Below are 12,566 nucleotides of genomic sequence, written 5' to 3' on the forward strand. Positions count from 1 at the left end.
TGACACCAAAACCCACAAACGCCGCACACCCTCACCAGTCACCTTCGGGGTTTCTCTAAATAGAGAATCAAGTCATCATTTTGAAAACTGGAAAATAAGGGAAAAATTCAAACACGTATTGTGCCTTTCCTGTATGAACTATCATTCGGAACAACCAATTACGTTTTCAGAAACACATCAGTTAATAAACGGAGAAAGAGCAGAAGTAAACATTTACTATTTCGCAGCCTTTAATGAGATGATGGGTCGAAGCCTTAACGATGGAGGTTGGGCCGTTGAGGAGAGCAACTGCCTCAGGGGTACACACACCACGGAGGGGTCCTCCCAAAGGTCACCAGCTCCCAGCAGCCCCTTAGGACCGGGACACGTTAGGTCACGTGGTGAGTCCATGGGACGCCCTGGGCAAAGTCTGGAGTGGAGACCCCCCCACAGATGGCCTGGCTCCTCAACAAAGAGGCGAAAGAGAGGCAGAGACAGCAGCAGAGCAAGACACTGAAGGGAGCACACGCCAGTCACACGCGTGCAGCTTCTGCAAACAATGAGCCGACTGGGGATGTCTGAGCTCAAGTTGGATGTCTGATGATATTTTAAAAAAGCTTGGTTCTTTTAGTTGTGACATCAGGCACGTGGCTTTTGTTTTTAAAACAGAATGTCTTGTGCACCTGAATCCAATAATTAAAAAAAAACAAAACCCAGAATGAGCTGCCTACTAAAGTGTTTACAGATGAAATGACAGGATCCTGGCAGGCATGTGTGTCAGGAGCCCCTGGGGCAGGGCTGTAGGTGGGGCGTGGGGGAGAGCGGCCCACAAGCCCGTCCTGCTGTCGCGGATGGTGGGTGTGTGAGAGGTACGTGCCACTACTTACTCGCCGTCGTCTGCCTCTATCTGAAATCATCCATAATTTAAAAGAATGCCCCTAAGTGCCACACCAAGGCTGTCCAAGCTGAACTCTACACTGTCACGCCATCAGCCACCCAGGAGTGCACTGAGCCACTCCCTGGAGCAGAGGACAGACAGCCCACGAGCACTGGTCCGAGGACGCTGGCAACGCTGCTGCGCCGTGGTCAGGAGCCTCCTTCCAACAAGGAGCCCGTGCAGCCTGACGGGTGCCCCTGGGGGTCCCCACTGCCCCGCGCACCCATCCCCTGAGGGACCCTCGCTCCCCACCCGCATCTGCGTGGTAACCCCTTCTCCAGGAGGCCTCCTGCTCCCCATACCAGCCGGGGGCTCCCATGTACATGCTCTCACAGACCCTTCCCCTTTCACGGACAGCACTTGGCTCTGCTGGCTCATCCAGCCTCACGACACCGCCAGTATTCGGCTGCTCGACACACAAAAGGCAATTTCACGAGGCTCTGTCCCCTGAAGCGGTGGCACCGTGGTAACGCCTCACAGCACAATCTGTCCAGCTCTGCTGCTCAGGCCATCCAGCGCAGCCTCCATACGCGGGCCCCCGTGAGCACTGGTGGGGGGACGGCCCGCCCCTCCGTACACACAGACCCTGCCTGTGGAGCTCAGCACAAGCCAAGGTCAGAGGCACCGGGTCGCCCGGACCTAACCAGGCAGGCTCATCACCGTCTGCAGCCCCGGCTCCCGCAGCCAGCTTGGTGACAACCTCGGACTCGTGGGAACACCAAGTCACCACAGGGCCGTCCTCAGAACCACGGGTGCTCAGGCCCTGCGGGAGAGACACGCACCTGCACGCACACAGACCTAACTGCCCCCCACACACATGTGCACACGCGTGCCTGCTGAGGGGAGCGCTGACCAAGAAAAGGGGTTTGGAGGGAAGACCGGCTGCAGCACCTGGGCAGCGGGACAGTGTGTGGAAATGCAGTGACAACCATGTCGCCCATTTCCCGGGAGAAGGAGGCAGCGCCCCCAAGGCCTCCCGCCACAGCTCCAACACCGCCTTCATCTGCAGCTGAGGGGTCCCGCGTGGCTGCAGAGCTGGGGTGCCCATGGCTAGAGCTGAGACAACACGTAGTGTGTGAACAACGAGGGACCCGCAGGACGGAAGGAGGGAAACGACTCAGGTGAGGACACGGAGAGGCCAGAAAGGGCACCGGGCGGCCCTGGCCGGGCCTGACACCCGCAGGGAGCTGACCTGCCCAGGGCCCTGCCTCCCGCACGTGGCAGCTCTCTGGTCCACATAGCGGAGACGTGGGGCACACAGGGGGCAAAGCGGCTTCTTCCTGTATGTTTTCATAGTGCCATTCACAGCCTAGAGTCAGCTGGGAAAGTGTCCCACAGTGAGGCACGTATGTGGGCTGCAGGGCTAGTCTGCCCGGTTTAGGACATTACCCAACAGCAGGGTCACTATTCACTTAGCCCTGAGCCCTCCATGCCTGGGTTTCCTCACCTGTAAAGCAGGGAAGACACGGGGTGGTGAGAGGATCAAATGCAATGCGTGAAATGAAATAATATCTCTACGGAACCTTCTGGAAGGATCTATCTCGTCATCACCACCCAGCCCCTCGCAGCAGGAATGTACGGCTAAGCAGCGCAAACAGCTGAGCCCCGAGGAGTGCGTGCGGCCAACAGACAAACCACGAAATCCCGCGCTGTCCCTCCCAACTCGATGTGTAAACTAAACAGAACAGAACAAAGATAACATGTCCGCTCCTTCAAAGCGCTCTGAGGAGTTCTGAGGTAACTACTGGAAACAGGACCACAGCGCACCAGACACACTAAAACAATCACACTTCCCAGGGAACATTTCGTTCCCTCCCTGGGACACTCTCCTTTGCCCCAGAGAACGACGACATCGTCACCGTGCAGAGCAGCAGAGGCAAGGCCAGACTCAGTGGGCAAAAGGCCATGTGCGGACGTCCACTACGAGTCCAGTGACAGCTGCTGTGGGCCAGCTGCGCTTCAGCAAGATGACGTCCGTGCTGCACCCCCCCTCGGCCCCCCCTGGTACTCACGTAAGAAGTGTTTTTCCAACAAGGCGATCTCCAGGTGACCTTTGATCTCATTTAATCGATCAGACTCTGTCCGGCTGAAGTCCTGGACTCCTGCAGCCATGATGAGAGTCCCTGGACCAGCCTGGAAGAAAAACAAGTCTTCAGAGGAGCTGCCTCGAAGCATTCTGTATCCACGCCACCAATTCCTAAGGGGCCATGAGGACCCCATGTCTGCACAGGCTGCGCCCAGAGCCCGCCCCCCGAAACCCCAGAGACAAGGCAGGCGCGGGTTCCGCCTTAAAACCCACATCAGCTGCCCTCATCTTCGCCGGCTGGCGGAAGGGACCTCTCAGTCAACAGGGATGAGCTCGGAGCCCCGGTGGGCGGCTCTCAGAAAGAATGACCAAGATTCAAACCAGAAGCCTCTTGGTCACGACACCACCGTCAGGCTGCAGGGGGCAGGACAGCACTGAAACCTGCTGGCCGGCGTGGTAAGCTCCCGGGCGCAGGGTGAGTCCAGCCACAGGACCCCAGGGACGCGCAGGGAGGCGATCCACGGCCAGGCTGTGTGAACCTGAGAGATCGACAGCTCCCCAAGAACCTGTCCTGTCCCACAGAGGGCTCATTAAAACCAGCACCTGGCCTCCCCATGGGCCGCTCTGGTGACAGGTGACTCTGTCTACTGTCTCGCGCCCAGGGGCCTAGCCCAGGCGGCCACCTGGTGTCCTACTGATCGGAGGGAAAGGGCACTGCCAGGCCTGCCCAGGCACAGCGAGAGCCACTAGGTTCACACCCAGACACTTCCGGTCACCCCCACAACTGCATCCTGTGGCTGACCTGGTACAGAGTGTCACCATGTGCCCCGCCATGTGAGGGGGACCTGACTCCCCCGTCTTGGTCTCCACCCCCCCCCTGGGCTGGGTGAGGGTGGAAGGGGACACGCAGACTAGACAGGGTCCACCCCTGGAGGAGCAGCCCTGGTGAGGCCGCAGCCCAGGAAGGAGGAGCTGCCATCAGGGAACCTGCAGGTTCTGGTAAGACTCCCTGGCCTGTGGCTGCCCTGTCCTGGCATCTGAGCCCGCGGCCTTCCAGCTGCTCTGCTGACTGGAGCCTGCGTCCCCAGGGCAGGACCGGGCCAGGTTTTGCTGCTGCCACTTGGGGCTGGTGGGGCACCAACCGGAAGACTGGGGCAGTGGGCAGACTGTAGGGTGACGCCACCTGCCCTGCCACGGGGAGGATGAGACATGCCTGCCTGCATGCAAACAAAGGTGCCCCTCCCCTGCTCATCCCCCACCTTGGTGGCCGAGGGGTGGCCACACAGCACCGGGCAGAGGCTGGCCCGGAAGGCGGCTCTGCACCGACCTGGACACAGATCACGCAACTCCATCACATCCAGCCACCTCCCCACCAAAAGCAAAGACGCCCTGCGGTTTACTCAGCCAAGTCCAAATGCACTCACCCATGTCCTCGGACGGCTACAATTCGTGTCAGTCTCTGAGCCACTGGAATTAAGCTCACCTGGAAATTGCCCAGAGCTTCAAGAACCTACAGGGGCCCTGGGTCCAACAGACCTTGGCCCTCAGCTGCGAGCCCGCGGGACAGCAGGGGCAGTGAGGGCTGCTCAGGGGAGCTGACCAGCTGGCAGGGGGGCACCGATGGGGACAGCAAGGCCCTTCGCGTGGTGCTCCGAAATCCTGGGGTGTGAACCCCTCTGTGAGCCCCTTGGTCCCCCCAGGCAACCCCTTCTCAGAGATCAATGCTCTCAAGACCAATGCTGAGCTGGGGGTCGGGGGCCTGGACGAGTAAGTTCCCCGAGGCTGCGGTGTGGCTGCCATAAACCCAAGGTGGTGGACCCGGCCACTTCTTCTTCCAGCTGCCCTAGGACCGTGTCTTCCACCTCTGCCTATGAGCGTCTCCTACAGCCTCTCGGGTGAGGACCCGCTTTCTCCTGCTCCAGGAGGCGTGTGCCCCTCTGCCTCCTCATCCGTGGGTCACTCTGGATAGTCCCCTCAATTCTGGACTCTGGTCCTCCCCTCCTGCCGCCTCTCCCCACTGGCCTCTCACTGACTTCTCAGTAGACTCTGGCCTCAGTCTCCCGTCTTTATCTTCAATGGCCCTCCCCACCCCCGGCCACAGCCTGAACCTGGACATCACCCCAAACTGCTCCACCCTCTCCCTGCACACCCACCTCTGGGGCCCCCTCAAGCCCGCCTGCCAGCCCAGAGCCCCACTCCTTGCCTCCTGCCCCGCCCCCTTCCTTCCCCTCCCAAGGGGTTTAGATTCTACCCTCACCCACTGGGTACACACACAGACACACAGCCCACAAGAAAGGAAATACGAATAAAGTCTAACACACGACAGCATGGGTGACCCGTGAGGAAACTGCTGGGTGAAACAGGCCAGTCACAAAGGGACAGATCCTGCAAGATTCTGCTGACATGAGGGACGGGGAGGAGTGGGGTTCACAGACAGACAGTAGGGGAGTGGGCACCAGGGGCTGGGGCCGGGGAGGGGGCCAGTGTTCAATGGGGACAGTGTCAGTTTGGGAAGATGAGCAAGTTCTAGAGATGACGGTGGGCGCGGCTGCACAACCGTGTGAACGTGCTTAATGCCACTGAGCTGTGCACGTAAAACGGGTTAAAATGGTGAATATTATATATATTTTATCACAGTAACAAGAATGAAGCCTACACACACACACACAGATGACCGCCTTCCCTCAGAACAAAACCAGGGAACCACTCAGAGCCCCCCATTCCCCAGCCAGTGAGCAAAACAGAAAAGCCTGAGGCCAGCTGTGCCCGTGGCCAGGGTGTGGGACACGGGCCCTCTCGGCAGCTGTGGAGGACACACTGCACATCCAAGGGCACTGACGCCGCCGAGAGCCTGGGGCACCGAAAGGCTAAAGGGGCAAGGGCACATCACACGGCGGGACCCTGCACCCACCGCCCCACCCAGGAGAAAGAGCCCCAAGAAACACCAGGAGGAAAACGAGGGCGTCTGGCTCACACAGGCCCTGTGCTCCCACCCCAGGCCCCTCGCAGCCTCGCGGGTCAGCGGCCCGGCCCTCAGGGCAGCGCCTGGACGGGAAAGGCTGCCCGCTGGCATCACCAGCCACGGCCTCGTGGCCAAGTGATCCGACCCCAGGCCTGCAGACCCCCTGTGCTGTCACACGCACATAGGATCCTGTACTCCAGGTCCGTCTGGGTCCCCAAGCACACAAGTCCTAGAGCAAGGCTGCTGCTACCGACGCTGGCTGGAAAGACAGACAGACAGACAGCATGGAGCCAGGAGGACAGTCCGGGACCCCTGTCTGCCTCTGCCTGTCACTCCTCCTCTCTCTGTGTCACTCACACACACACACACACGCAAGCTCAGAACCACATGTGAGGATTCCTGTGCCTGAGAGGCCCACCCTCACCCCAAAGACCATGGTACAGCCCCCCAGGCTGGCACCGGCACACAGGGAAGACCAGTATCCTTGCAAGACAAGCCGTGTTGCTCTGTGACATAACCTGCACTAGGAGACACAACGAGAGGGCCCCAGCTGGCAGAGCAGCAGCTGCTCCTGCCGGGGACACAGGCAAACGCCAGGGCAGGGCGCTCCCCCACCTGAGCGGCAGCCGGGAGAGCAGCCTGGCTCTCAGGAGGCAGTGCCAATAAATTATTCATTGCTGCCAGGAGCTGACGCGCAGGCCTCTTCTTTGATAAAGCATGAATAATACAAAGAGCCCGAGAAGGAGAAGGCACACGGGCCATGTCTGCAAAGAAAACCTGGCTTGGGTGTGCGGAGAGGAAACCAATGGGCCACCACACTGGGTGTCCACGCCGGGAGGTGGAGAGAGATGGCTCTGGGCTTCTACGCTGGCAGTGGCGAGGACTCAGGCAGCCGTGCCCACAAGGCAAAGAGGGGGCCCCCGAGAGCCTGCCCCACCCCATCCCACCGACGGAACCCCAGCTCCCACAAGGCAGGGCCCACTTCCCTCTGGAAAGGCCCGCTTCCCTTCGGAGCCACGGTGCCTAGCTGAGGTGCCCACTGGGTATCTGCTGCCCGTGCAGAGCGCCCCACCCACTGTCTCGGCACGGCTGCAGGGGGTCAGGGACACACGCCCTGGCATGGCCAGGCCGACCTGAAGGCAGCTGGCGGCAGGCCAGGGGCCAGCCGATTCCAGACAGTGCCCTGTCCACCCTCCCCCCACCAAGTCAACGCTCCCAGGGGTCAGGCTGGGGTGTCACCTCGCATCTACATGAGAAGTTTACCAACTGCCCAGAAAACCCACGAGGAAGGAAAGGAAATCTAGCTGCTGGACAGACCCTTGGTAAAAAACAGGCTGTTTTATCCTGGATCTGGGGACGAACCCAGCAGACGTGAGGGGCAGGGCAGGTGCAGGGGGAGCACGCCCACTTGTCTCTGACCAGCCGGGCAGGACGTTCTGCCCAGGTCCACTCTTGGCCCGGCCACCTGAGGATGGGGGACCCCACACCAAGGCGTGTGGGTCTGAGGCTGAGTGGAGGGGGGGGACACGCCAGCCCCGGCGCCGGCGAGGCAGACTCACAGGGTCCCTCAGCTCCTCGCTGTCTCGGGGCGAGGCGCGTGGCATCTTCAGGGGCCCGTCGTCTCCACATTCGGTATCCGAGGCAGTGGGAGACTCTGCTAGATCGAGGAAGTCATCTCTCTTGTGACCTCTGAACCTGATTTTGTCCAGCCTCCTTAGCATGTTCAGCACTGAGCCCCTCTGCTTTACCTTAACATGACGGTCGGGGTCCCTGCAAGAGAAGAACAGGGAGGTGTGGTCAGGGGGTCACGCGCCTGCGGGCCACCCGCCCAGGACAGCACACCTGCCAGCCTCACAGAGACAGTCCTTCCACACATGGCTTCAGGTCCAGAGCCCTGGGCTGCCACCAAGCCCTGTCCTCAGGGAGTGGCCCGTCTGTTACCCCAGCTGGCTGGCCAGTGGCCCAGCTCCTGCCACTGTCACCTACCAACGCCAGCCCATCGTGTGTCCCCCAAGGAAGAAGGAAGCCAAGTCTCTCAGCGGGACCTTCCTGGCCATAAAGATGGGGCCAGCCTGGTGCAGTGGGGCGGCTGGAGACCCTGGGGAAGGGTTGGGGTAGAACTGTAATGAATAGCGAAGGGGGGCCAACCAATCTCACCAGTTCTCCTCACCATTGAGAATGTGACCAAAGCTATGGTTAAAGCTGTGGCCACAAGCACGGCCTGGGACAGCCACAAGTGCCCAGAAACCACCAGGACACTAGGCCTTGAGATATCCAAGGTGCCCCTCTACACCCAGTGAGGCCCTGGCCTCATGCCCCTCTCCCAGGGACACGGTCGGCCCAGGCCTCCCTTGCTCTGAGAAGTCTTCACACACACGCCTGTCCTGGTGGGGGTCACACTGTGGGGATTGCACTGTGCCCACATGGAGGGCACATATAGGTTTAAAAACGAGTACACACCCAGGGATGGACATGCCCTAGGGTGCCTGCTCCTGCCCCACTGCCCTAACCAGCCACGAAAGCCCAGGTGAGTGCCCCGAACCCCAAGGGGCCAGGGCATGAGTGGCCCTTCTGCACCTCTGAAGCCACAGCAGACCCACACAGCCCAACCATAGTCCTGGTCACAGCTGCTTGGCAGGGGCTGCAGGTCAGGGACCTCCCACGTACCCCAGCCCCTCACCTTCTGCAGGAGGCCCTGGGTCTGTGCAGAAGTGGGGGGGCTCTGGGCACACCTGGGCTCGAAGCCTGTTCTGCCGACCCCCTTTCTGAGCCTCAGCCTGCACCTCTGAAATGGGAATCACACCAGTAAGACTGAAGCACCCTGAGAATTCCAGAGGACACACGTCGAGGTCTGACACTGGGCCTGGACCCAATAAACGGTACTATTTCCACACACAGCCAGCAGGAAGTGGGGTGAGCAGGATGGAATCCATCAAGCCAGCGCTGACCGCCCCAGTTGGGGTATTTCATGGAGAACCACAAAGGCGGGGAGAAGAGCTTCCTGTTTTGCACTGGGCGGGCACAGAGTCTCCCAAAGGCCCATTAATCACAGGCCGGGGGCGCCGTCTGCAGCCCTGATGTGCCTGCCCTGCCCTCCAAGGGCATCCACTCCCCTTGGCATCACTGCTCATGGCAAGAAAACTTGCTAACAGTAAGGCTCACAAGACCCAGGTCAGAATGGAGGTGTGCTGAGGTCAGCTGAAGCGTGCAGCGTGTCAGGGAAAGGGCTGCAGGAGCTCCTGGGACAGGCGCTTCTCGGAGAGCACTCAGGAAACTCTAAGGTGTCCCAATGTGGCCCTGGTGCAAAACCACAGGAAACCCAATGCATCCCCTAGAACCCCAGAGAGCCCAGGGGTGTGCAGGGCCGTAGCGTGGGGCAGGCTGCCTGGGTCCCTGCTCACACACGGCGTGGGGGTGGGGGTCACATGACCAGCCATCTGGAAAAATATCTGTGTACAGGAGCTGTGAACTCCAGATAGACTAAAGGTTATGCAAACTTAAAAAAAAATACAAACCAAAAGAAAAGGGAACTTAGTGCTTATCAAGTCCCTAGGGAGAGAGGGTAACGGTCTAGTTAAGAGACAGAAAAAAATAATCACAAAGTAAAAAAAGTCCAACAGCCAACTGGACAAAAGTAAACTTCCATTTGTTAAAACAAAAAAAAAATGCAATGAAACGGGATGTGCATAGCAAATCTGGTATGTGGAGGATTAACATCTTTGTTATGAGACAGCTTGAAGAAATTAGTAAAACTTACGGGACCTCAGTACACAGACGAACCAACTCCCTAAGCAGAGGAATTTGCGGCAAGAGGAAATTTACCCACTACGATTACTCGTGCAAAAACATCCAACTAAAAAGGAAACAAATGTTGGCCAACGTGGCCGGAGGCAGCAGGAACCGTGAACTCAGCGGCCCCTGAACCAGAGCTCCGCCTGTTGAGATACATCAAACCCAACAGGTGGAGAACGTCTCAGTCCCGCAGCGAGACGCGACACAGTGGCACTGCGGATTCCCCACCCCCACGCGGGGCAGCGCAGGGAGCCCTGGAACATCACGCTGGACTCAGGCAGCTTGCTGTCCCTGTGAGTGACAAAGGCAATGATAAAGTGTGGCTTCCCCGAGGTCACGCAAACAGGGGTCTAAAAAGACCAAAGGTAACACAGGAGCGTGTGTTAGGGTTGCAGGCTCAGAGGTGGTTTGTAAAACTTCTCTCCAAATGTCCTATAATGCTTTCCTATTGTTGTTTAAAGTAAAACTAATACTAATAATAAAATAAATTAAATAAACTGATAGAGGAAATGCAGCCATGTAAAATGTTACTTCCTCTCATTTTCAGAAAGACCCGAGAGATTCCTGTCACCTGGCACCAGACAGGCGGCGCTGAGGTTCCTAAGCTTGGAGCAGAAGCATCTGGGTGACACACCCCTGAGGAAGGCAGTCGAGTGCTGCTGTCACCCAGCCAAGCTCCACTCCCTGCAGGCCTCTGCTCAGGGGGTTCTCACACTCCCTGAGGCTGGCGCCGCCTTCCTTCCCAACTCAGAACTTGCTCCTGCAAGCAAATGAGGTGGCTGTACGGGCAAGGGGACAAAGCACCGAGTGTCTGGCCCTGCCACCCTCAGAATGCAGCACACACCCCAGCCTCGGCGCCCGCACTGGGACCACGCATGCTTGGCTACCCAGTGGGGCGTGTCCTCCCAGCCACCAGCTCACCCCAACCCTGGGCTCCTCTGCTGCTACTCACATCAGCCCACATGGAGGGGTCCAAACACGCAGCCCTCCTAAGTGAAGGGTCCCCAGGGGGTTAGCTCCCGTCCCCAACACCCTGCTCCCCACCCCCAGACTCCTTGGGCTCCTCAAATGCATGGCCGGTGCACGCTGCTGTCAGATGAGGACCAGGTGCCACAGCACCCCCCCATCCCACCAGGACGGCACCAGCTGCCAGCTAAGCCCTCCATGCTGCACCCCTGCACTGGGCTGAGGCGTGGTCCCACCCCAGGACGACCTCGTCTCAATGATGTCTGCAAAGCCTGTTTCCAAGGTCACATTCAAGGTTCCGGTGGACATGAACTTGGGGGACACCATTCAACCCAGTACACCCCCAACTTTCAGATGAAGACGAAGGACCCACATGGATCGTTGGCCACGGAGACAGAGTGGAGGGCTGGATCTCAGACACCAGCTGTGATCCAAAGAGAAGCTTTCCCCACCAGGCCGACGTCCCATAAATCCATCTCGACAAACCTTACCTGCACCCCCATTCTGGGTGCTGCTGCCATGTGTCCCCTGCCCCACCCCCCATCGAAGCCTCCCTTTATCCAACCAGCCACCCACCCTGCACACATACCCGTCTCCCCAAGGCCCATGAGAGGAAGCACCTCCTCACATGTCCCCACCCAGAACCGGCCCTACTATGCACCCATAGGCCCACCGTGGACAGCTCCCTGCACACCCACCCCTCAAGGTACAGCTGCCACTCAGAGCGGTCCCCGCAGCCCTCGAAGGGGTACCCTCCCGGTACCTCCAGGAGGGAGGAATGCTCCCTGGCCGTGGCTATTCCAGACCCCTGCTCAGAGCATGGCAGTCTGCAAGGCAGCTGAAACTGTCTGCCAGGGAGCAGGTGAGACAGGAACAAGCTGGCGTCCAGGGCAGCAGGGCTCTCCAGCTCCAGGCAGCACCTGCTGGGCTCCGGGCCCTCTGCACGCAGGACTGGGTCCAGCAGAGCTGGCTACGGACACAAAGCACCCTGCTCTGGAAACCCGCTGAATGGCTTCTGGTCACACAAAGGCAGCAGTGTCTAGGGGACACTGGACGTGGAAACCACAAAGGACTTTATTTCCCCTCCCAGCCCAAGGTTTTAAAAAAAACAGTGGTTCCTGGTCCCTGCATTTGCCACGTCCCAGCTGGTCTCCCTCCACGTGCAGCGCACGCTACTCCCAGCTGCGCGCCGTCTGCGTTCGGACAAGCACTCAGCCAGGGCCTGGCGTCGTTGGCTGTTGGCCTGGTGGCTCTCCTGCTGATCCCGGGATAAACAGAGTCTGTTCTCCCACAGGAAGCAGCCCTCCTCCTAGACCACGTTCCTACGTGGCACAGATGTTGAGCGAGAACTGAGCGCTTCCCTCCACCCCACGCCAAGCCGGTCCCGGCTGACCGCGTGGTCCTCCGCCAGCTCTGTCCTCTGGGAAGATGGCCCCAAGCCCCGAGGTCTGAGCAGTCTGGGATGGCAACTGTGGATTTCAGGACTTTGCAGGGGGCACAAGAAGGCCAGGGAGGAGGCATTGACCAAGGTCCGGCCCCAACCCACACTGCAAAGGCCCACGTCCCTGCGAGCTGTGCCCCCGCGACCCCAGCACACACAGCGCCTGGCGGGCCCTGCAGGGGAGGTCTGGATGCCTGAGACCCACCAGGCCCGCGTGACCGCTGACCCTGTCCCCTGCCCCACACCAGGCTCAGGATGTTGGCGCACACCTGATGACCCATGGGTTTCCCCAAACTCGAGGCCTGTGGGAGCCACCTCCCTCACCCTGGGCACAGTCCGCGGGACCCCAAATGCTCCTGGCGTCAATACGGAGCTTCTGCTGCCTCTCAGCCCCACGCCACCCGCCTCCCTCCGAGTGTGCGGCTCACCTGCGGCCTGCTGGGCGTCTCCTGGTAGCTCAGCG

At 59.7% G+C, this 12,566-nt stretch overlaps 1 protein-coding gene across 1 annotated transcript in view; it reads right to left on the bottom strand.

Annotated features, from left to right (window-relative positions):
• Window positions 1-7,754, bottom strand: part of GRAMD4 (GRAM domain containing 4) — a 41,965-nt gene extending 34,211 nt beyond the window's left edge. Inside the window, exons 1-2 of the mRNA XM_081060675.1 lie at window positions 7,464-7,754; window positions 2,929-3,049 (exon numbers count right to left, since the gene is read on the bottom strand). Coding sequence (XP_080916801.1) covers window positions 2,929-3,049; window positions 7,464-7,625 — 283 coding nt within the window. The 5' untranslated portion in view covers window positions 7,626-7,754. The remainder of the gene's footprint in view (window positions 1-2,928; window positions 3,050-7,463) is intronic.
• Window positions 7,755-12,566: the final 4,812 nt, after the last annotated feature.

The sequence above is a fragment of the Rhinolophus hipposideros genome, assembly GCF_964194185.1.
Source record: "Rhinolophus hipposideros genome assembly, chromosome: 9".
NCBI classification, from domain to species: Eukaryota; Metazoa; Chordata; class Mammalia; order Chiroptera; family Rhinolophidae; genus Rhinolophus; species Rhinolophus hipposideros.